The 25,477-nt window shown below is 41.4% G+C and overlaps 2 protein-coding genes across 2 annotated transcripts; both read right to left on the bottom strand.

Moving 5' to 3' along the window:
- Positions 1–2,614: 2,614 nt before the first annotated feature.
- Positions 2,615–8,871, bottom strand: LOC136668301 (V-type proton ATPase subunit e 1-like). The gene is made up of 3 exons (XM_066645743.1): positions 8,645–8,871; positions 8,225–8,272; positions 2,615–3,430 (listed from the first exon to the last, which is right to left on the bottom strand). The coding sequence occupies exons 1-3, from the start codon at positions 8,746–8,748 to the stop codon at positions 3,337–3,339; spliced, it is 246 nt and encodes an 81-aa protein (XP_066501840.1). The 5' UTR covers positions 8,749–8,871; the 3' UTR covers positions 2,615–3,336.
- Positions 8,872–9,685: 814 nt separating this feature from the next.
- Positions 9,686–25,178, bottom strand: LOC136668300 (prenylcysteine oxidase-like). Its single transcript, XM_066645742.1, has 6 exons — positions 24,826–25,178; positions 19,509–19,715; positions 16,667–16,841; positions 15,630–15,841; positions 14,585–14,725; positions 9,686–12,276 (listed from the first exon to the last, which is right to left on the bottom strand). The coding sequence occupies exons 1-6, from the start codon at positions 24,923–24,925 to the stop codon at positions 11,615–11,617; spliced, it is 1,497 nt and encodes a 498-aa protein (XP_066501839.1). The 5' UTR covers positions 24,926–25,178; the 3' UTR covers positions 9,686–11,614.
- Positions 25,179–25,477: the final 299 nt, after the last annotated feature.

Here is a 25,477-nt window from a genome sequence, read left to right as displayed (position 1 = left end):
GCTGCTCTCGGGTTTGTTTTGTTTATCTTCTTCCTGACGGGGTTCCTGGAAAGCGCGTGACTCTCTCCTCACATGCTTCTCGCCTCGGCCAATCAGCGCGCGCTCTCGGCACTGACCCAAAACAAGACAGCTCCATTTAAAAACAAGTTTAACACCCCCCTCACTGTAGCCACCACCACAATTAAACCCGGACCCTAGGTTCTGAGGACGGGCATGTAGTCGTTATCAAGGCTTGTGTGAAATGAAGAGTCGCTCTTGACGTGTTTAACGGTTTTAAATCATTAAAGCGTACATCCAATGACATACTTATTTTTATTGAACAGCACAAATGCATTACTCTCTAAAAATACAAAAACCCCACCACCAATGTTTTAAATGTAAACACGTTTCTCCTAATTGAAAAAAGATCATATTATATCACAGGCAGTTCTGCCTCACCAGCGCCTCCTTTGGTCGAACTCTGCTATAAGGGTGGTGTTAGGTGAAACCAGTTGGGGGTCTTTATTCTACTGAAGATGATGAAGAAGATATACTGTATAAATGCCCTTGGGGAAATGTATTCCCTGCATTTAACCAATATCTTCCTACCCTCCTGCAAAAGTTACATAGTGCAGTTTCTGCAGTGCTCCTAGGTGAGCAACGGCAGAGACTCTGTTCTCCCATGTACAGGTCAGTAAAGCATCACAATGATTTAGAAGCTGTAATTATAAGGTAAAAATACTACCTTGTGTTGCTTTAAAGGGGAGTTCCAGCGTCTTCTCCAAATTTCTGCAGAATTCAGTGGATAAGCTTTACAAGAAATCACCCAGAGTTGTTTGGTATTAACTGTCAGTCCAGATAAACTTGCTGTATCACTTCCCAGCACCACAGGAGGGGGTGAATTAATTTATGGCTTGTTTTTTAGAATAAGTTTTTAAAATAAATATTAATAATAAAAGGCAGCACGGTGGTGCAGCAGGTAGGTGTCGCAGTCACACAGCTCCAGGGGCCTGGAGGTTGTGGGTTCGATTCCCGCTCCGGGTGACTGTCTGTGAGGAGTTGGTGTGTTCTCCCCGTGTCCGCGTGGGTTTCCTCCAGGTGCTCCGGTTTCCTCCCACAGTCCAAAAACGCACGTTGCAGGTGGATTGGCAACTCAAAAGTGTCCGTAGGTGTGAGTGTGTGAGTGAATGTGTGTGTGTGTGTTGCCCTGTGAAGGACTGGTGCCCCCTCCAGGGTGTATTCCTGCCTTGCGCCCAATGATTCCAGGTAGGCTCTGGACCCACCGCGACCCTGAACTGGATAAGCGGTTACAGATAATGAATGAATATTAATAATAACAGAAATACAAGGGTAACCGTGACCTGATTATTTATGATGAAGGAGACAGGTTTAATGATGAACCAGCTTTATATTAGCTATAACAGTAGGCTATATACCTATCAGTCATAACATTAAAAAGATCTCATTGTCTCTACACTCATGCTCCATTATCTCATCTCCACTGACCCTACAGGAGCACTTTGTAGTTACAATTACAGACTACAGTCCATCTGTTATTCTGCAAGTGCTGTATGGCCCCTTTCACCCTGGTCTTGAAGAATAAAGACCACCAGAGGACCACCACAGAACAGGTATGATTTGGGTGGTGGAATCATTCGCAGCGCTGTAGTGACACTGACGTGTTGCGCTGGTACGACAAGTTCAGACACAGTAGTGCTGCTGAAGTTTATAAACACACACTCACTGTCCACTCTCTTAGACACACCAACCTTGTTGGTCCACCTTGTAGATGGAAAATTTTGTTGGCGGACAATTCTCAGTCCATTAGTGACGCTGAGGGGTCTGATCCACTCGTATCAGCGCAACACACTAACACACCATCACCGTGTCAGTGTCACTGCAGTGCTGAAAGTGATCCACCACTCAGATCATACCTGCTCTGTGGTGGCCCTGAGCATTAAAGAACAGGATGAAAATAACGTATGCAGAGCAACAAATGGACTATAGTCTGTAAATATAAAACTACAAAGTGCTTCTTTATGGTCTATGGACAGCGAGTAAAGAAACAAGATGGTGGTCATAATGATATGGCTGATCAGTGTATATACAGTGTATATATGGAGTATAGACTCCATACTCTCACCCCCTAAAACAACAGTGTAAAGAAATCTGAACGTCTGAAATCTGAAAATGATATGTTTTTCCAAAATGACTAGCATTCATTACCTGAAAATATTTTTCTGAACTTTAAAGGAACACTAGGTAGGATCTGGCATTTTTGCTCCAGGGCTCCCCCTACAGTTGACACTTTTACAGCACTGTCCTGAAGTCAAAAGGTAGTGGTGGGGGTTTCCTACCCTCCTCTAAAAGTTACATAATGCAGTTTCTGCGATGCTGAGTGCAGATTAGCAATGACAGAGGCTCTGTTCTCCCTATTAAAGGTCAGTGAAGCATCAGAGTGATTTTGAAACCATATTTGTAATGTAAAAATACTGCCTAGTGTTCCTTTAAATCAGCAAAGAACATTGTAACCAAATATTACGGCAGGTAGCTTACCATTGTTAAAATTAAACTCTGTTTTGTCCTGCAGTCTAAAGAGGGAAGTAATACTTCACATACATCATGACATGCTGGTTTAATGATTGATTTAGGCAAGTTAAACACATGTACATCAGTGTATTTACAGTGCAAAATGTCAAAAGTGGAACAAATAAGTATTCAAGTCGTTACACTTTTTATGGCTTATTTTCAGGCGATGTTGTGCATTGTAGAGCTTACAGCAGCCTCAAACTGCTTTTCCAGGCGTCTCCATATAAACTCCAATGTCTCTCCTTGCCATCAGATTTCGAATGCATGCTCAAGAAAGGCCAGAGGTGTTGAGAGAAGAACAGGCTCAGGATTCCACCAGTGGGCAGGGCCCTCTCCACCAGTTCAGGGCCGTGTGCAAGGCCTTGAGGAGGGAGCAGCGCTCTGCAATGCACCGAGTACTTGGATCTGCCCCTGGCCCTGGGCCGCACGCCAAGTCCTTCACTAAATAATAGCATCTATTACTCCCCAGAAGGAAACAAAACTTAAACTTAAAAGCGGTCTGAATGAGGCTTTGTCCTGCTTGAGCTCTTGCAATTACTGTGTAACCTACCAAGCTGGAGGCTTAGGTAGAGCATTCCATAACAGCACTTACATGGTACTTGCGGAATGTAATTTTTTTTTTCCAGCCTGATCTGGGGACAGATATAGGCCCGGGGAAACGAAAGGAAAAGTGCAGAAACGTATTTTGTTTGACAGTTCAATGTGCCTCTGAATCAGATATACGAAATAACACCGTTTTACTCTTTACAGCGAGGTTTGGTCCAAGTCTTAAGGCCAGTGGTACCGAAGATACCATATGGTGTCGTTGCTCAGCGCTGGTCCAAACAAGGGGTTCAGCTGGGCTAGGATGGCTACCAACCAGCTGTTTAAAAAAAACAAAACAAAACACATGAACAATAACGTACAACGATGTCAAAGATACAATAAGCTCTAAGGCTCTTGCTTTTCTGCCAAATGCTGCATTCTTTGGGATTCCAGAGAACAGAATGATCCACTTTTGTCATGGTTACCCGTTTCACACAAACACGAAGATGAAAGGGCCAGCCACACAATGCGGTCAGTTTTAGCCCTTGACAGCAGGAATAATGCATGCCTTCAGGGGGGTTTTACTTGAACAGAAAGTGAAAACAAAAGGAACACTTGTGTATCCTCATCATAAACTGACGCTGGGAATTAACAGTGCAGGTGTAAACAGGATAGGGAGGAACTAACTGCAAATCCTGTGATAAGTACACTTTATGGACAGGCCTGCCAAATGGTTTTCAAATGACGCCTGCTCTAACCCCAATTTCACTCCGTTATGCCTTTGTCAGCCCTTAAACACAGCATTATTAAAAGACAGACATTCTCATCCCAGAAATCAATTTTTCCCCTGATGGGCATGCACAATAGACTGGAAGTGAAGGGCCATTAGTCAAACATCAAGCACGACACCCCATTTGGCCCGCTTCTATTTACAAACCCCATTCTCTAAACCATGTTCCAAACCGACTGAGATTTATTCCATTCACTCTCTGGTCTTTTGAATACAGTCAGGCCGTCTTCCAAATAGATAATGCATGCCTACTTTTTTGGGGGCCGGCCTCGCAAAATAAATTTCATTTAGTGAAATTTTAATTCAGAAAAAGTGGTTATCAGCTGCATCATTGCATCATTCATTCATTGTATGTTGCGGAGCCTACCCGGAATCACTGGGCGCAAGGCAGGAACACACCCTGGAGGGGGAGCCAGTCCTTCACAGGGTGACACACACTCACACCAGTTATTTATGCATCAGTTATTTATACTTTGAAAGGAGATAAAAGCAGTCAATACATCAATACATCGCTAGATAAAATAAATCAATACATCGCTAGATAACAGAGTGAATTGTGTTAGGACATTGTGGCCACATTTGGTAAAACGATTCATTAGCGTGAAAACATTTTAACGTGTTAAAAACAATCTTACATATATTTAAGCGTTAATCTTCACAGCACTAGTCAAATTCAACAAAACTGCACTGTTTGTTTCTGCTGTTTCCTGGATTCACCCATTGGAAGAGAGACCCATTGGAAGAGAGCAGGCCTTCAGTGCGTATCAACCTCAATATGGAAATAATGCCTGTATATGATAAATCTGTGTGACAGACAGCCGAAGATGAATCAGCACAACATGGCATTATTTCATTAAGTAAGTACAGGAAAGGTACTGCGTAAAAACACATTAATCAAGGTCTATAAACAAAATGAATAGCGCTCCTACAACACAGGCTTCATGTCTCATCCTCGGGGTTACTAGAGGACATCTGGGTGTTTAGCCTCACAATTGCATTCATCTGAAAACTCCTGTATCTGGAGGCAAAGGTCTCCATCTTTATCCTCTTGAGAATCACACTGCTTTCTCACAGCAGTTCAACACAAAAGCCTTTTCTGTTTCTCCACAGGCTTTGGCAGCGAGACTAAGGAGGGCCAGAAATAACCACAACCACCAGCATCGCCCTCTTTCGCTTATTTTAGGTAGGACAGGCCGAGTTCAGATCAGTCTTCCCTTCAGCAGCTAGTATTAAAGTGCCCATATCCTACATATTTTCCCTACTGAGGTCCACTCATGACGTCTGTGTGGCTTCATCCACCGGTATGCCAGCTTGTTTTACAATTAGTATTAACCAGGCTGTTGCTTTAACTGTTGCTGTACACTTCAGTGGGAGGGGCTAAACGGCTATAAGATGAATAGGCATATATATATATATTAGATTTAAATGTTTTAAATGCCATTTCAAAATTTTATAATTACTGGTTTTTAGTAATTATTATTTTTTTTAACTTCACATGTTTCAAAGGGATATCTGGATATTTGTGTCTAAAATGATGCAAAGGTCTACCTTATTATTTATTCACAGAGAAAGCTGTAAATGATATAGAATCATGTACAGTACATTTAAAAAATGAAATGAGGATATTGCTCTATTCCTGCTCCATTGGTGAGTAATACTGACATACTGTTTCAGATCAGGGGCGGTACGGTGGCGCAGCAGGTAGGTGTCGCAGTCACACAGCTCCAGGGGCCTGGAGGTTGTGGGTTCGATTTCCGCTCCAGGTGACCGTCTGTGAAGAGTTTGGTGTGTTCTCTCTGTGTCTGCGTGGGTTTCCTCCGGGTGACTGTCTGTGAGGAGTGTGGCGTGTTCTCCCTGTGTCCGCGTGAGTTTACTCCGGGTGGCTGTCTGTGAGGAGTGTGGCGTGTTCTCCCTGTGTCCGCGTGGGTTTCCTCCGGGTTCTCCGGTTTCCTCCCACAGTCCAAAAACACACATTTGTAGGTGGATTGGCAACTCAAAAGTGTCCGTAGGTGTGAGTGTGTGTGTGTCTGTATTGCCCTGTGAAGGACTGGCGCCCCCTCCAGGGTGTATTCCTGCCTTTGCCCAATGATTCCAGGTAGGCTCTGGACCCTGAACTGGATAAGCGCTTACAGATAATGAATGAATGTTTCATATCACTTAAGGTGGAATGTCTCCAAACTCGGAAAACACAGACCAAATGTGCTACAAACCTAAACAACTTGAGTTACAAAAGAGCTTCTGTGATAGTTCAAGTAGTGAATAAATAAATACAGCCATGTAAGTTTAAGTTCAACTTCAGCCATTTATAAACAACAGTCATTATTTTGCCCCTCAAACATACTGTTCTACCTTAAAAGATGCGGAGGTTCTGTATGTAAAACAAACCAGAGTGAACTGCATTTCTCCACAATCGTAGATCTTCCCTAGATCTTTAGAAGGCCTCATTTTTTAAATGATTGTATAGATATCATACAGATAGCATAAGACGTGTCAATATTTTCACCAATAATTACTTAATCTTGAATACATCACTTAAAATTAATTCTTATGTTTAGCTTATGGAAGTTATACCCAGTAGGGGAGCTCAGGGGTGTGTCCGGAACTAAATTTAATTTACTACAGACCAAAAACAGAATAGCGGATTGGGAAAAAACATTTTGGACAGTCGCTCTAAATTTTGAACAATTTCTTTCCTTTCAAACAGTCCAAACACAAACTTAAAAAAAAAAAAATCATGGCAACAAGCTGTGTGTAAGTGCTGTTGAAAATATTGTAATTACAAATGCACATCAGCACCAACACACTGTCGTATTTATGAGGGGGACACTCACAGATATTCCTATGAGTGCTGAATTTCCAAAATGTTCCTTGACTAAAGGCCATTTAAATGGAATTACCACATCCAAACTCACAATTAAGACCAGATGAGGACTTGAAGGCAGCATTGGTCTGTTCGGTTGTGCTTGTCACAACCTGTTTAGCAAATCAAAAATGATAGGCTAAAAACATCCCAGTAAACAAGGAACATCCCTGGACGTTCAAAATAGGTCTAAAAGTAGTCTGTCCGTCAAGGACATATTTTAAACGTCAATGGACTTCCAAAATCCATCTTAATAAGTTAGTTAAGTGGTGACCAATCGATAACGTCAGTGGACGTCCAAAATGTGTTTTATACAAGTAACTTATTTCGGGACCAATTAATAACGTCAATGGACGTCTAATAGTTGTCTTTTCAATGTCTGTGTTTGGATGTCTTTTCAACTTTCATTTTCAACCTTAAGAGAACGTTGATTAGACGACAGCCATTACGTTATTTCAATGTTGAATCAACGGCTAAATGTTTACTGGGATGTCTTAAAAAACTCAAAAAATGAAAACACAACAATTACATTTTTATCACTCATTTGACCTCTCTGGACTTTTAATTCTGTATAGTTTTTAAGTGGATGTCAATTATCTGAGTAAGACTGACTTATAATATCTAGATAAACTTAAAAAAAAAAAAAAAAAAAAATATATATATATATATATATATATATATATATATAAACATCTCAGTGAGTGTTCAGAAATAACCTACATGACATCCCAACAATTCAAAACAGACTGATTGTGCATCTTAGATTATACAAAAGGACTGTATGGTCTAGAAAATAAATAAATAAATAAATAAATAAACCTTTCCTTAATCTTTAAAAGGCCCTTGAAGTGAAAAGGTGATTTATTTAATTTGTTTGTTTATTTGCTTACATTTTTAAACGTGAGTGAAATCAGTCATGAGCATTCCCACATGAAACTGCAGCAGACCAAAGTCTGTGTCAAACGGGCGGATTTAGAAAGCCAGATTTTCTTGCGTCATAACTCTAAGGAACCAGTCTCGTCGACTTGTAGGTGGGGCTTTCGAGCAGCATGTGAACAGTGGAGGGGCAGGTAGAGATAGAGGCAGAAACTAATTGTATATTTACAGATTTGCCCAAACAAAATGAGATGACATTTAATTATATTTAAGCCTCTAAAACATTAGGGGACATTTTTCTTGGAAAAACATCTATGCACTTTTGCTAAAAATTACTTTGTAGACGTTTAACTCATGTATACAGTAAATGGTTCACCATTCAAGTCTTCACATAACTACACTTGTACTATACTTTGTGTGTGTGTGTGTGTGTGTGTGTTTCTGTCTTTGGCTTGAGTATATAAAAATATGAAATCTAGTTGTTCTTCTTCAGAATAATCAGCAATTTGTGTTTTCTACAATTTAACTGTAGAGAAAAATGGTGTCATTTTTATTCCAGCTTTGTTAGAAATGTAGTAAAGTGAAAAACAGGGCAAAATACTTACAACAAGTAGCAGCAAACCGCAGTTAAAATTAGCATGGTGATGATAAGACTGGAGGAAACAGAACAGAAAAAGAACTATATCACAGACTGGTTAAAACAATCTCCAATTTTAAAGGTAAAATTAGAAAAGTGTGCTCCAAAGTGCGCATTAGCGCCCTAGGTAGAGTGTGAATAAGAACACGTCATAGTTGTGAGCGCTGTCATTAATGTAGAGTGTGTAGTGCAGCAGCGAGTGCATTCGAACGCGGCCTAGTTTTCCTTGAAACAAAGTTTTTGTTACTAAAACAGTGAAAGTCGGTAAACTACAGAGTTTGACACTGAGAGAAACGACGTATTACTACACAAAATAACAGTAGAGCCGTGTTATAAATTTACTGCGCCGTAAAATGTCCGGTTTTAGTTTAAATGTGCAGTGTCCTACCCTCGATTTGGTCCTTTGGGAACAAACAGCGGCACAACTCCGCCAACAAATAACCAAAACAGCGTTACTACAGCCATGGGTATGGCAACGTTGTGTTCCGCCATTTTCGCCTGATTTGAACGAGTTCCGATATTTAAAAGGCGAAAATGATTAAAACTACTTTTCCACAAAAAAATTTAACTCCGAGTGGAGTGCTGTGTGGTACAGAAACAGCAGGAAGTCAAATCACATGCTCAGTTACGTCATACATCGAAACAGCTACAATTTACGTGAAGCAAAATTTGTAATAAACGTTTTCTAAAAGGGACGTTTTGAAACAACTGCTGATGTCCAGTACTGCACATTTCCGGCACCTGGAAAGATTTAAAAAGCTACTCGATTGTGAGTAAACATTAAAGTTAGATTAACTACAACAAATATAGTCAATGTATTCATACATACATTTTCTGGAACTTTCCGCCTTCACCCTCTGTCCCTGTAATCCTTTAAACAACAGAATGCCTTGTTAATATTTAAAAATAAATATTATTGTAAAATAAATATAAATATTATGAATCAGCCAGAGTTTTAGAGTAGACCTGTTCATTCTGGCATTATGGGAAGTCAGTTCAAAAAAACTGGGGGTAAGGGGCCAAAAAAAAGTATGCAGAGCAACACATGGGCAACAGTCTACTGTAGACGGACTACAAATCTTTCTGAATAGAGATTGTCTTTTTGGGAAAGAAAATCCAATTTTAGGCTTAATGCTTGCCTATGAAACCAATCTATTGGGTTCAGAAACCGTTTCGGACACTGGGAATGTGAAATTACGTAAATGTTTAGTGATATAACTCTTAGGGCCAGTGTCCTATCGATTTTTATATAAAGGACCTTAGTGCAGTCATCTTGGTGAATCAGCATCAGAAGTGTTTGTTTGGTCTAGGCTTCTAACTCCCAGGGTCTGAAAAGGCTAGAACAGAACCTAATAGAGTAGTTAAACATTAGTACTGAAATGAGATAAATTCATATCATAAGACTTAATACACACAGTCATCAGCGTAGTCATATCCAACCTTTATTCAGTAGCAGTCACTTAAGCAAACACAAAGAAACTGTGGTTCAATACAAATAACTAGCCATTTTCCCAGGACACTGTAGGTCTGCCAAAATCGAACAAAGAAATACTTGTTAGATTGATTTTCCTTAATATATAACACTGAATACTGGCACCAGCCATGGTATGATATGAATTTTGTAACAGACTTGCCATGCCCTGCAGGGCAAAGGGCCTCTGGAGTGAAAAATGACATTCTTTTAGATGCTCTCTTATTTTTATGAGTAATGAAAGTATCAAATATGTGAAGCTCATTGTTTAGACTGAATGACTTGTTCAATAAGTTAGGAAGTTAGTTCATCTGGAGCCTGTATATCAAAATTCATCATCACAAAATCTACAGTGGTTAGCATATTTTGACCATTACTACCCTGGTTTTGATACTCAAGGTGTAATGAAGACATGACATTTATAAACAGTCAGTCACAGTCATTTGGCATGGTTTCCAAAGAAAAACAAATAAATCAAATTATGTAAACATGTAGAAAACAAAGAATGGTTTAATGGTAAAACATAACACTGTCTTCAATAATAGCATCTTAAAGCATTCATTAATTTATGTAACAACTTCATCTTGTTCCTGGTCATGGTGGGTCCGGAGCTTGCCCAGAATCACTGGCACAATGCAGGAGCACACCCTGGACAGGGCGCCAGTCCATTACAGGACATCTCACACTCACTTTTGTGAACAGTTTTGAAAAGCCAATCCACTTACCAACATGTGTGTTTGGACTGTGGGAGGAAACCAAAGCACCTGGAAAAAAAAAACCCACGCAGACACAGGGAGAACACACCACACTCCTCAAAGATAGGGACTCAAGGTGGGATTTGAATCCACCTTACCGAGGTGTGACATGATGCCCCGTCTTTTAGCGCTTTCCTCGCTTGGTTTTCCACTATAAAGCTGCCTCCCACTCCAAATTGTAGCCTGTGACATTGCTTAACACCATCTTTAATGGGAACTGCAGTCTTTGGAAACTACAATAATGGCGGCTGTAACCTTAAGTACTGTTTCTTTGATGTGAAGTTGCATTTTGTTGGCTTTTTGGGGGGAAATGAACACAGTTCCATGCCCCAATTCATACAGTTTTTCTGTTCCTTGTTGCTCCTTCCAGCTCTCGCTGGAGTTTTTCATTGGCCAGCAATCCAAGGAGCATTTGAATCTCTTCAAAACACCATGGTATAATTTTAGGTGCTGCCATTGTGAGTCAGATCAAAACAAACGTGGTCCCCAATGTAGCTTGGGGATTTTAGAAGCAGCTGTTCTGTGCTGGAAGTCTGCATTTCACCACGTAGACAAGCCTCTTTGGGTAATCAGAGATCTGCAATGTTTGCACGTCACATTTAGACCCTACACGGCTCGTTTGGAACCGCAAATGAGGAAGGACTAACAAAAGTGCTTAGTACCAGATTTGCTTACTGGAAAAGCAAAAGAACTGAGTATAGCTGAGCCGAGATGTGAAGGCTCTGTGCAGCGGAAAAGCATCATTAATGCAAAATAGGTAAGAAGAGATATTCTTCATGTGAACGATGCCTTAAATGTCACAAAGCAAAAAATCCCAAAAATCTTCTCCATTAGAGGGTTGTCCCAAACTGGTCATAAGCTCAGCCCAAATTCTTCCTTCCACAGTTTATGAACCAAAATCCCAGTTTTAAGCAGCAGGTAAGGCATGAAGCTGCCATGAGAATGAAGCCCAGAAAAATCAACCCACTGTTATGAGAAAAAACTTCAATCCAGAGTTCAAAGTTAGCTGGCTAAGTACGAAATCTTGCTTTATGATGGAGGCTTCTATTAACCAGCAAACCATCGCAGTTCACAACAAAAGGCTTGTGCCTGCCTGGATATCTCACTGTTCAATAAAATGGGGGGGGGGATCCTACAGTTCTGTTTTGATCTTGTGCATGAGGTCCTTCTGGTCAATCATTTCCAGCTGCCTGTTCCAGCGGTGGTAGGCCAGAAGCGCAATATTTTTGGCTGCTACTGAGCTCATCTCCATAGCACTTCCAGCCCATTCAATACCATTGAGGTAGTACAGGCTGTCATGCAGTATCACTGGTGGAAGGTCCTGAGTGCTTCCGTAGTGAGGGTATGCCTGCCAGTCTGTGACCTGCACTGAGTAGTAGGACTTGAACAAGGTCTTCAGCTCGTTCTTATCCAGAGGTTTAGGGGAGAAGACCTTATAGACCCCAGCCTCCTGGGGCTGTTTGCGGCGGAAGCCAGCCGTGATGTTAACAGGGCAGGCACTGGCCACGCTGTTAAAGAACAGCCCCGGAGTGTCGGTTGTCAGCACGCTTGCAAATGGGAAAAGCTTGGGATCCGGAAAGCCAAAGTAACTGCAGTTCAAGTAGCCATGGACAATGGAAGCCACAGTCTGGTGGTAGAATCCTGGCATCTCTGGTAGCTGAGGTTCGAAACCTTTGAAGAAGATTCCTGCGTTGACATTTTGCTGGAGAGGAGTAGCTATAACTACTATGTCATAGAAATCTGACGCCTTGTCTGTCTGAGTTGTGTAACTCAGCTCATACTGGTGGGATTCACCTAAAATGAACAAGGAAACAGATTTAGAGGGGAGTTCCCATTTTATCATTTCTATAATACAGAATCATTAAAGACAACGTCTATGATTGTGGTTTGTTTACGTTCAGAAGCTCTGCATCTTTAAACGTGGAATGGCATGACTGAGGTGGAAACTCTGGTTTGTTTATGTTCAGAATCGCCTCATTTTTTAAGGTGGAATGATATGTTTGAGGTGACAAATGACTGTTTGTGCATGGCTAAAGTTTTAGTGGTCTGTAAGATTTTATTCACTGTTGGAATTATCACAGAAACTCATTTGTAACACTTGTGTTGTTTAGTTTTGTAGCACTTTCAGTATGTGTTTATTTTCATGCAGTTAGATGCCGTTAGATTTAGTGCACCCTGCAATTTAGTGAGAAGACTAAAGTAGGATATTCTTAAGTTCTGTCACCATCACCTAGGTGGGCTGTGTCTTCCAACACTTAGATTTTTACAACTAATTTGATTCTTAGCTTTCAACGTTAGTCAATGTACTTATTCCAAGTAATTTTGAGCCTTGCTATTGGTCCATTCATCATGAAATATTCACACAATATGAAGAAGGACAGCTGCTGTGTTCAAATGATGTAGTAAACTAAAAGTCCACAAAAATGGAGATACATGTTTTTAAATCGGACAATGACAATATGCAATGCTTAACCAAGTTATTTAGCAGCCCCTTATTTGGATTTTCAGTTCCACATTAAATGTTTGATCTCTATGAACTGGCTCATTAATACTGTGTCCCAAACCACACCAGACTGCACTTTACCTTCTACAATACTGAGTGCCATTCTGATAATGATGCAGTATTTTTAATAACCTATGTAGTGTGCGATAAAGCCTAAGTAACACAGTGGGAATTGTATTTGTTTAAAATGTTATTTACGTTTACTACAGTAATTCGTGACATAAAATAAAGACCAAAATAAAGACAGGAGAGATTTGTTACATCATTCTCCTTCCTGTGTACAACTCTGGAAAACACACAGCCACACAGTTTTATATCAAATAATGTTCACTGTTCTGTGATGAACAGTACTGTATGTAGGCAGCCTGGTATTGTTGTGGTAATTAATTTACAGTTAGATTAAAGGTTTTTACATGTTTTCTACTTTTATGAAGATTGGTGAGGCTGATTTCTGTCACTACATCCCAAACTACATCCCAGCATTTCTCTAAGGTAATTTTAGTCACTTTAACATTGTATTAACTACACGATTTTCATTACTCTCTTTACAATTTTTTTTCCGTTAAATTACATGCTCATTTTCATTTTAAATTATTATTTACAGTTTTAATTGTAAATAATTATCGGTAAATCGGTAAAGCCTTTTTCACATAGTTCCAGTGTCATGGGGTTGTGTGTTCGAGACAAGTTCCTGTCTGTGAGGAGTTTGGTGTGTTCTCCCCGTATCTACGTGGCTTCCTCCCATAGTCTCCCACTTCTACAAGTGTCCATAGGTGAGACTGTAAGTGAATGTGTAAGTGTGTGTCGCTCTGAGATCGAATGTCGTCCCCTCCAGAGTGTGTTCCCACCTTGCGGAGAGGCTCCGGACACACCACAATCCTGAACTGGATAAGCAGTTACAGACAATGAATGAATGAATGTAAAGCATTTTGAGCTGCATTTATGTATGAATGGTTTAATACAAATAAAGATAATTTATTTATTTATATAGTAAAGGCAGTGAGTAAATCACCTAGTGATGTCTGTCTCTGTCATTTATACTTTCTTGACATGCTGTAATTGATGCAAAAACTGAACCATACAATAAAGTGTTTTAATACTGTACATAAACCAGACTTTTGTTCAGTTGATCCGGACCAACCCTTTTTGGTCCTTCGGTCCGGACCGCAGTCTGAGGAACCTTTCATTTTAATTCAGACCAAACGGAAAATCTGAAATTCTGGACCAAACAAAGTATTTGTGAATGCACAGATGTAAACAAAGACAACCTGTGCATTTACCAGACCAGTGTGTTTATTTGGTTTGGACTGGAGCACTCTGAGGAACCCCACACAGACAAAGAGAGAACACACCAAACTCTTCACAGTCAGGGACCCAAGGTGGGGCTGAACACAGGACCCCAAGACCCTGGAGTTGTGTGATTGTGACACTACCTGCGATGGGTGGTCCTGCCGTCTGACTTCAATCCAACTGCTTTTTTATTATTTTCTCAAGCAACACATTTGAATTCCATCTACCACAAAATTATCATATTTATTTATTCATATTTTGTGACCCATTCATCCTGATATTTACCTTATTAGAATTAACATAAGATACCTGTTAACTGGAGGGAAATGCCTGTAACTTGTGCCTGGACGAGGTTGGCCTTTGCAAGTTTCAGGAGTCCAGAACAAACCAGTTTGTTTCCTCCTTCAACTGCCCACAGATTGGCTTGAGCACCAGCCAATGACACAGCCCCTGTCAAACAACAAGAGAAAATTAAGAGAACTGGAAAATCAAGGGAACATTCATATTGATCAGATTGAATAGCTGACAAACACAATTATCTTAAATTTGGACGTTCACTCTCCTTAACATAATACAAGCTTTGAAAGAAATATTCCCATTGCTTCATGTTTAGCAGTGTACTAACATTTTTATTTTTCAGGTGACTTAAGTCTAATTTTAGAAACATCATAGCACAGATCACCAGCATTGAATAGGGTGGTCAATTATTTCCTGTTTCCCTCAGACTGCAGAAAACCTCTCCTCATCATGCTGGTCAGGGAGTGCAGATTTCAATATAGATGACCATTTTAAATGGACAGGCTAGAGAACAGGGTACTTTTTTTTCTGTCTGGTTACGGTATCTGTAGACCCCTTCAAATTAAAATTGTAAAGGTTGCTTCGTGTATTATATGGATTCTGAAAATAGGAGAGTGTATTATGGTGTCCCACAAAGCTCTGTTTTAGGGCCCTTTCTGTTCATCCTTAATTGACAGCTCCTAGGATATGTAATGCATACATACAATGTTGCCTTTCACTTTTATGCTGGTGACATTCAATTATAAACATCAGCTGAACCAGATTTAATAATGCAGCCACACATTTTTTGTATCCAACAATAAACAATGCAAAGTTCAGAAGTACACATTAAAATGATATCATAGAACATACTGACTGAATCTCTATCTGCATGCACAGTACACAATAAATGCATAATGTCCAAAGAACTACAAGTAGTTACATTCTTTACCTACATAATAAATTTGCTTTAGTTTCATTGTAGATGGTGAATAACTGACCTTAAAGATAATAACTCAATAATTAACCTTTAGGGGGTTTAGGAGATGATCTATAGTACAATAGTAAATAAGCCTACCAACAAATGCTGGGATACTTATATTCTGGCCATAGTTGACCCGCATGATCGGTGCGATGACTTCATCAATGAAACGCTGGGAGACACCCAGTTCCAACAGAGACTCGGATAAGGAGCGCCGGGTCATGTTGAGAAATCCTGATCCTCCAAGTGAGTGCAACACTTCCTCCACTGAACTAAAGGCATAGCCATGGGCCTGATATTTATAGATTCTAGGGGGGACAGATTTCGAGAACGTATTACAGACATATTAAGTCAATTCTTGTAATGTGACAAAAAAAATTGACAAAACAATAGTGTAGCAACATACTTTCTTTAATGCAAAATGCTACCGCTGCTATGTCAGTAGCAATGAACAAGTCTTATTTCTACTGACAACTAAAAATGACTATTTTTAGGGAACACTCTTTTGTTCTGTTTATATTATCACCGTCATATTGCTTTAAATGTAGGGTAATTCCACAAGCAAAATCTGCTGAAGTCTGCATCCTGAGTGGCCTCTACGGAAATTTATTAAAAGTCCATATATCACCATTTTGGTGAAACGTAAATATAAATATATGTCCACATCACTTCGGACTTTTCTTATAATGCACACATTACATCTGTGCGACTTCAAGGCCGGTGATCACAGATCTCAGATTTCGCGTGGGCATTGATTCTAATCTAAAATAAAAGATTAAAAACACATTGTTCACATAAGTACTGAAGAGTGGTGTTACCCTTTACGATAACAAGCATGATGCATTGTTTTAAAATGTGGTATACACTGTAATCATACTGTTTAAAATAAACCATATTTCTTTGTATGAAAATAGTCCAAGCTAATTTTAATCCCCAAGCCATTAAATTGGGCTCTGTGGAGGTACAGTTTCACATATTTACTTCATTGAAAATTGCTTTCATTGGCTTTGCCTATAGAATTTGTGAGGACTGTTTCAGTTACTGTACAAACCAAAATAAACTTTTTCCAGGGTGTTATTTCAAGCCGGCTATGTATGGTGGAGATTGTATGAGCTTCTCCAAACTCTACTCACCTCATGAACTTCTCCATGATCTCCTCCACCCACATCTGCAGGCGGATAAAGCTGATGCCATAACGCCACCACAGGCGGAAGAGGTCCAGCAGATACCAGTCGGTTTCCTCCAGAATAAAATCCTTGCCATTAAACACAGCTGTTTTTCCTGCCACACTTTTACGATATTTCAGCCCTGCCGATTAACAGAGCAAGAAACCCATTAGTGTCAAGGGGTGAGATTAATGAAAGTCCTATATCTGCTACTTGTGTTTTGGAACTCCGCAGCCGGTCTGACTATTTATCAACAAATGCCCTGACTTCTGCCATTCCATAAACATGTGAAACTCATGCACCTTTTAGTCTCTAACCACGTCCACTCAGCTAGCTGTTCTTTTCTGGTACATTTTAGAATATTCTGATCTGTTTTACTTACTTGTTTTACTTCTTTATTCTCAATGTTTGTTCATACTTTTCTTTTATTTGGTTTATTTATTTATTTATTTAGTCAGTCATTCATTATCTAGATTTGAGGGGTTCGCTGCATTTTATTTTCACTTCAGTCTACAACTTGTGTAGCTTTAGTGATTTATTGCGCCAAACAATCATTATCAAAATTTTCAAAATATATAAATAAATAAATGGCTAGCGGTAAATGCATGAGATTACCAAAAGTGGGGAAACGTCGAAAAGCATTGGGAAGCAGTCTAAACTGATACCGTAGTAGACAATGCCATATTTTAGACATTCTGCACATTTTTAACATGGATTTATCATGTGCTTTATGTGAAGGTGTTTGACATAAAGGAAATGCCCCCAATTCCCTCAATAGATGTAATATCATGTGAACAGCAAAATACATTCATTATCTGTAACTGCTTATCCAGTTCAGGGTCACAGTGGGTCCGGAGCCTACCCGGAATCACTGGGAGCAAGGCAGGAATACACCCTGGAGGGGCTGCCAGTCCTTCACAGGGCGACACACCCTCACCCATTCACTCACACCTATGAACACATTTGAGACGCAAATCCACCTATCAATGTGTGGGTTTTTTGGGGGGTTTTTTTTGGGAGTGTGGGAGAAACCGGAGCACCCGGAGTAAACTCACGCGGACACTGGGAGAACACACCACACTCCTCACAGACAGTCACCCGGAGGAAACCCACGCAGATGCATAGAGAACACACCACACTCCTCACAGACAGTCACCCGGAGGAAACTCACGCGAACACAGGGAGAACACACCACACTCCTCACAGACATTCACTCGGAGGAAACCCACGCAGACACAGGGAGAACAAACCATACTCCTCACAGACAGTCACCCGGAGGAAACCCACACAGACACAGGGAGAACAAACCATACTCCTCACAGACAGTCACCCGGAGGAAACCCACGCAGACACAGGGAGAACAAACCATACTCCTCACAGACAGTCACCCGGAGGAAACGCATGCGGACACAGGGATAACACACCAAACTCCTCACAAACAATCACCCGGAGGAAACCCACGCAGACACAGAGAGAACACACCACACTCCTCACAGACAGTCACCCGGAGGAAACCCACGCGGACACAGGAAGAACACACCAAACTCCTCACAGACAGTCACCCGGAGGAAACCCACGCAGACACAGGGAGAACAAACCATACTCCTCACAGACAGTCACCCGGAGGGAACCCACGCGGACACAGGAAGAACACACCAAACTCCTCACAGACAGTCACCCGGAGGAAACCCACGCAGACACAGGGAGAACACACCAACTCCTCACAGACAGTCACCCGGAGGAAACCCACGCAGACACAGAGAGAACACGCCACACTCCTCACAGACAGTCACCCGGAGGAAACCCACGCAGACACAGAGAGAACACGCCACACTCCTCACAGACAGTTACCCACAACCTTCAGGTGAATGGAGCTGTGTGACTGCGACGCTACCTGCTGCACCACCGTGCTGCCCAAAACCAAAATTACCTAAACCAAATAATAATAATAGTAATCATCTTTAAGCCCAAAACACATTGTATTAGCTGGCCATAAATTGTAAATACAGAAATACAGAACGTCAGTTGGACCCGTTTGAAATTTGTGATTTTTCCAGATTGAAAAAATGTATGTTCAAACATCTCTACTACTTAGTCAACCCACTGATGACACATGAAATTCTACTGCACAAACACTGCTTCATGCCAAATCAAAAAAGAAATTGCAGTCTAGTCACCTTGCACAATGCCCAGCACAAGTTAAAGAGGTATAGCCCTCCAGCATTGGGCTGTTTAACATTGGACCTGCATTCTCTCAAGTCATGAACACCCGTCTCATATGTTTGGGATGAGTCAGAGTATAATTTGTGAACCAAAACTAATCATCCAGCATCAGTCTCTGACTTCCTTAATGCTGTCGTGGCTGAATGCAATTATGTCCTCCCAGCAATATCCTAAAGTCTCCAGAAGGGATGTTACTACAGCAAAGGAAGGATTAATAGATTTGATTTCAGGGAAAATATTTGATAAGCAGGTATCTATAAATGGAACTCAATATATCTGTTTTCTGAATAACACAATAGTGGAGCTGCGACAATCAGCCCTAACATTATGAACTACACTTTACTGACGTGGTGGTTGTGTTTAAGTGTCTTGTGCTGGTATGAGTGGATCAGACACAGCAGGGCTGCTGGAGTTTTTAAAGCCATTAGTATCACTGCTGGACTGAGAATAGTGACCCTGAAAAAAGGACTCTCTAAAAAGATCATTTAAAATGAAATCAATCTGAATAACTGTGTACATCTTGGTTACAAAAGTATGCAGAATTCTTAATATATTAATTAAAAAAATAGATTTGGTGAACACAAACCCAGTTGTTTTACGAAGTCCTGCATGTGCAGGTTGAGGGAGTGGATGATGGACCCTCCAGACTCATAGTCTTGCTGGTTGACTGCCACTGTGGCCAGCCGGCCACCCACAGTGCGCCTCTCAAATACATCGATCTGCACTTCCGGTCCAAAGTGCTGCCTCAGGAAGTGTGCTGTTGCTGTCCCGCCAATTCCAGCACCTACAACAGCTAAGGACCAACAGACATTGATCATTACTCCAGATTATCTTAGCTTAACCAACCACACAAAGTGGGACCTGCTATGATTGAAAATAGCTTTCAATCTCTAAATGAAACAAGCCCTACACACATTTATTTCTTCAAAGACAGAATGAGGGCATGGGATTAGTTATGCTGAGTTATTACTTATATTTTTTGAGATGTGCAAAATTATTTTACGTCTACAACTTACTTCTAAATCTTTTCCTTGAAAAAGGCATTTATTTTAGATATATGTTGTCGTTAATCCCACGTTGCAGCTGAAATATTCTACACAAACCTAACTATTCCAAGCAATAACACATAGAAGGTCATTATCAAAAAAATAAAGATGTGAGCGCAACATCTCAGGACAATGTGTCTGAGTAGTCTGGTGTGGTGGGTTTCCTCTGGGTGCTCAGGTGTGAGTGTTTTGTGTGAGTGACTGTTTCGTGCCCAGTGATGGACTTGAGTTTTGTCCTGGGTGTGTTCCTGAGCAGGCTCTGGACCCACCCTCCCTCACTCACTCGTTTTGTTCACATATTTATTTGGGTTTACAAATTCAATATAATGTTACAGTGGATATTGATAATGGCCCAATTCTTGCCCTAAGGCCTAAGTTTTATGGCCTCATTTGAAATGCACTCATTGGCAACACTGATGAGGGCCAAATAGTCTCACATTAAGGGAGGTTAAATAAAGAAAAATGATACCTGCTAATTAAATTACTTTTCATATTTTTCTTTTCAAAAGACTGCGTAGAATTGTCTGAAACATTGTTTTTTGTTGATATTAGAGAGAAAAATTTGTTATATATTTGCTTAAAGATGTGAACTTTTACAGTTGAATATGTGTGTGCATAGTATGTTCCATATCAGGTTTCGATGTTCCAATATCTTGAAAACCTATCCCCCCCTTGTGGCTGACACTAAAGTGCATCCCCTACTTGCATATCTGATATCTTTATTACTTTAGCCTGGCCACGCTGTCTGGATTCTACCAGTTGTGCTCCGATTAGCTATACACACTTATTTGTATAAAAAACACACTCACACCTATGGACACTTTCTGAGTCGCCAATCCACCTACCAACGTGTGTTTTTGGACCACGGGAAGAAAACCGGAGAACCCGAAGGACACCCACACAGACACAGGGAGAACACACCACACTCCTCACAGACAGTCACCCGAAGGACACCCACACAGACACAGGGAGAACACACCACACTCCTCACAGACAGTCACCCGAAGGACACCCACACAGACACAGGGAGAACACACCACACTCCTCACAGACAGTCACCCGTAGGACACCCACACAGACACAGGGAGAACACACCACACTCCTCACAGACAGTCACCCGGAGGAAACTCACGCAGACACAGGGAGAACACACCACACTCCTCACAGACAGTCACCCGGAGGAAACTCACGCAGACACAGGGAGAACACACCACACTCCTCACAGACAGTCACCTGGAGGAAACCCACACAGACACAGGGAAAACACACCACACTCCTCACAGACAGTCACCCGGAGGAAACCCACACAGACACAGGGAGAACACACCACACTCCTCACAGACAGTCACCCGAAGGACACCCACACAGACACAGGGAGAACACACCACACTCCTCACAGACAGTCACCCGTAGGACACCCACACAGACACAGGGAGAACACACCACACTTCTCACAGACAGTCACCCGTAGGACACCCACACAGACACAGGGAGAACACACCACACTTCTCACAGACAGTCACCCAGAGGAAACTCATGCAGACACAGGGAGAACACACCACACTCCTCACAGACAGTCACCCGGAGGAAACCCACACAGACACAGGGAGAACACACCGCACTCCTCACAGACAGTCACCCGGAGGAAACCCACACAGACATAGAGAGAACACACCACACTCCTCACAGACAGTCACCCAAAGGACACCCACACAGACACAGGGAGAACACACCACACTCCTCACAGACAGTCACCCGAAGGACACCCACACAGACACAGGGAGAACACACCACACTTCTCACAGACAGTCACCCAGAGGAAACTCACGCAGACACAGGGAGAACACACTAAACTCCTCACAGACACCGGAGTAGGACTTGAACCCTTGTCTTGCCACTTAGCAGAGTTAGGGCTGACTCCTAGTTAATATGGATGTGGACGCAGCACAGTGGTGAGGACCAGAACCAAAGGAAAGTCCGAGTGTAAACACATACAGATCAATCTAACAAATCTAAATCGAAAAAAAATGTAACACTTTATTGTTATCTGCTGGCCTTCTGCCATGGTTAGACACAGTCGTATCAAGGTGTATAATATTTGTGCATATATTAGTGCAGTTTATTCATTCTTGTCAATATCACCACATGGACTGTTGTGCGTTGTTTCATTTTTCTAGTGGTGCACGCTTACGTGCCTGACCATTTTGGTTGCAATGACGTCATTTTGGCCATGCGCTCCTTGATGCTTCTGCATTAACACAAATGACAAAGAACAGCGCTTCATTCCCAGGCAGCTCTGTAGGCAACTCTGCAGTAATATCAGAGGATCACTGCTGAACTTCAATTCCGGTCACCAATTTAGGTCATCATATTCCTAATCATATATATATTTGCCTAATCCTAAATCTGTGATATGAAGAGTTAAATTAAGCTTCTTATTCAGCAGCATCTTCGAACATTCCCGTTCCACCTTAAAAGATGCAGTAACGGCACCAGAATGTATTTGCTTTAACATTTAGAGTGTAACTGGATATTTACTAGTTTACTACTGAGACAAATACATTCTAGTAACACTATTTTATATTTGTTATGAAATAAAGGGTCATCATAAATTAAACTGATATAATAAAATTAATACATGTATAGCCATGGAGCTTTTTGGGTCTGGTAAAACATAACATTAACTATGTTCACTTGGTCAGTTCATCACAGTGGGATCAGTGGGATCACAGGAGCTCCGCTCCGGACTGGGCACTTTCTCAATGAGAATAGATAGATAGATAGATAGATAGATAGATAGATACTTTATTGATCCCCAGGGGAAATTCCAAGGTCTCAGTAGCTTACAGACTTAGACATCACATACAACAATCACTAAACAGCAATGGACTAATAAAGTTTAAAAAAAACAACAAAAAAAACCCCTAAAACAAATATCAAAATCAAATACCCAAGAAGTTGACAGTGTGCTTAAGAATAATCAATCAATCGTCAGAATAATCAAACATAGCCTGGCAAGAATCTGTGATACTGTGAGCAGCTGGGGATGATCTCTTTAGTGCAGCATATGATTTAAAAGTTGAAAAAGTGTGGATAGTGCAAAGGGTATGGAATGTGCAATATAAGTACAGTGCAGTTTCAGAATTAGAAATAAATATATTAAATAAAATAGTGCAAGGCAATTCAGTGCAATGTACCTGTATTAAGTATACACCTACTATTGTAGCTGTCAGATTAAGGTACACATGAGGTAGATGAGTTTGTTGACTTGTCCAGTGGTTGACCTGTCTATTGTCCAGTTAGGTACACATGTGCAAATATGGAGGAGGTGGAGGTGGTGGTGGTGTTGGATGGGCAGACAGACTATGCAGAGAAGTCCAACTCTCCTCTCCCCTTTAGTGAAGCATTGAACAGCTCAATAGCCCTGGGGACAAATGACTTCCTCAGTCTGTCAGTTGAGCCTGGCAGTGAGCGAAGTCTCCAGCTGATCAAGCTCTTCTGCTTGGTTATGATACTGTGGAGTGGATGGCACTCATTATCCAAGATGCTAATCAGTTTGTTCAGGGTCCTCTTGTTTGATATGGAAGTTATGCACTCCAGTTCAGCCCCCACCACAGAGCCAGCTTTCTTAACCAGCCTGTCTAATCGCCCAGCATCCCTCTTCTTTATGCTTCCTCCCCAGCATACCACAGCATAAAAGAGGACACTGGCAACAACAGTCTGGTAAAACATCCTGAGGAGCTTACTGCAGACATTGAAGGACCCCAACCTCCTCAGGAAGTACAGCTTGCTCTGCCCTTTCTTGTAGAGTGCTTCAGTGTTGGCTGACCAGTCCAGTTTATTGTCTAGGTGTAAGCCCAGATACCTATAGGTGTCCACCACCTCCACGTCGACCCCATCGATGGTGACTGGTAGCAGGACAGGCTTTGACCTGCGGAAGTCCACCACCATCTCCTTGGTCTTTGAAGTGTTCAGTTGGAGGTGGTTCAGTTTGCACCATTGCACAAAGACCTCCACCAGGCTCCTGTACTCCTCCTCCTGCTCGTTCCTGATACACCCCACAATCGCAGTATCATCAGAGAACTTCTGCATGTGGCACGACTCAGTGTTGTAGCAGAAGTCAGATGTGTACAGGGTGAACAGGACTGGTGAGAGCACAGTTCCTTGCGGAGCTCCTGTACTGCAGATCATAGTGTCGGAGAGACAGTTCTTCAGTCTCACGTACTGTGGCCGCTCTAACAGATAATCTGTAATCCAGGTTACCAGGTGAGCGTCCACACCCATCTGTTGGAGCTTGTCTCCCAGTCTGAGAGGTTGGATGGTTTTGAAAGCGCTTGAGAAGTCAAAGAACATGATTCTCACAGCACTGTTCCCCTTGAATATACTGCTTCAGCAATACTGTGAGAGGCAGCAGTGCTTTAGCTTTGACTGTGTCCTTAATCTATGATCACACACCCTGGACATTTTATGACTAAGTACAGCAAATATCCTACAGATTGCTCCTTTAAGCAAAACACAGGCGTAGAGCAAAGTGGTAGCAGCAAAGGGCCAAATGGGTTTCACCTGAAATATTGAATAGGGTACTGTTTTGGACACAGCCAGGTTTTTTTTCCTAAGCAAGCTTTCTCAAGCACAGAATGCACTTTAATTTCACTAGATTTTAAAGGAAATAAATCCATATACAGGACCTTTAAGATGAAACATTGCTTAAAATGAGAATCCTCGTGCTATACTTAGGTTATCGAGCTTTACTGAGATATATGCTGTGAATTATCCCCTAAATAACAGATACCAAGAAAAAACAGCTGTTAAAAAGAAAATACAGTGCTCCGTTTCCTAACGTTAGTGCTACGTTACCTATCTTCGAAGGCGGTGCGCCGTCCAACGGTGGAAATCCTGAATCTCCTTGAGCTCCACACAGAAATATTAAATTCAGAAAACATATCCCGATGTACATGGCTGAATATTCAGATATTCACAAAGCTAAACCATAAAGAAAGCCTCCATCAGCGAAATAACAGACACTAATGCATGTGCGAGACGACGAATGCGGGGGTGTCGTTTAAGTATCGTTTCTTGCTAACCATCCGTCGGTGTATCCAGAAAATACGATATTAATTTTGCTTAAATTATGATTATTATAAACGCTGCTCACGCTCTTTCAGCGAGAGAATCATCGCCATCCGGCAACAGGCCTGCATGACTATGCCGCCGCCTTCTCCACCAATCAGAATCAAGAACGCTGAGCTTGGCTTTATGACCAACCAATAAGGATTAGAAGCGCTGGCTCGACCAATAAACACGTTGTCTATTACTATGTGCAATAGTGATACTTTCATGAAAATGAATTAAATTCAGTGAATATTTTCGAGTAGCAGATTGTACACCGATCTTTTTTATCAACTCAACAGACTATAGCACTTTGTAGTTCTGAAATAACAGACTGTATTTAATCTGTTGCTCTGCATACTCTGCTTGCCCCCTTCTCATTCCTCAAAGATCAGGACCC

Source organism: Hoplias malabaricus, chromosome 15, assembly GCF_029633855.1.
Source record: "Hoplias malabaricus isolate fHopMal1 chromosome 15, fHopMal1.hap1, whole genome shotgun sequence".
In the NCBI taxonomy this organism is placed as follows: Eukaryota; Metazoa; Chordata; class Actinopteri; order Characiformes; family Erythrinidae; genus Hoplias; species Hoplias malabaricus.
Note: the sequence above shows the minus strand (reverse complement) of the source record. Positions and strands in the feature narration are given on the sequence as shown.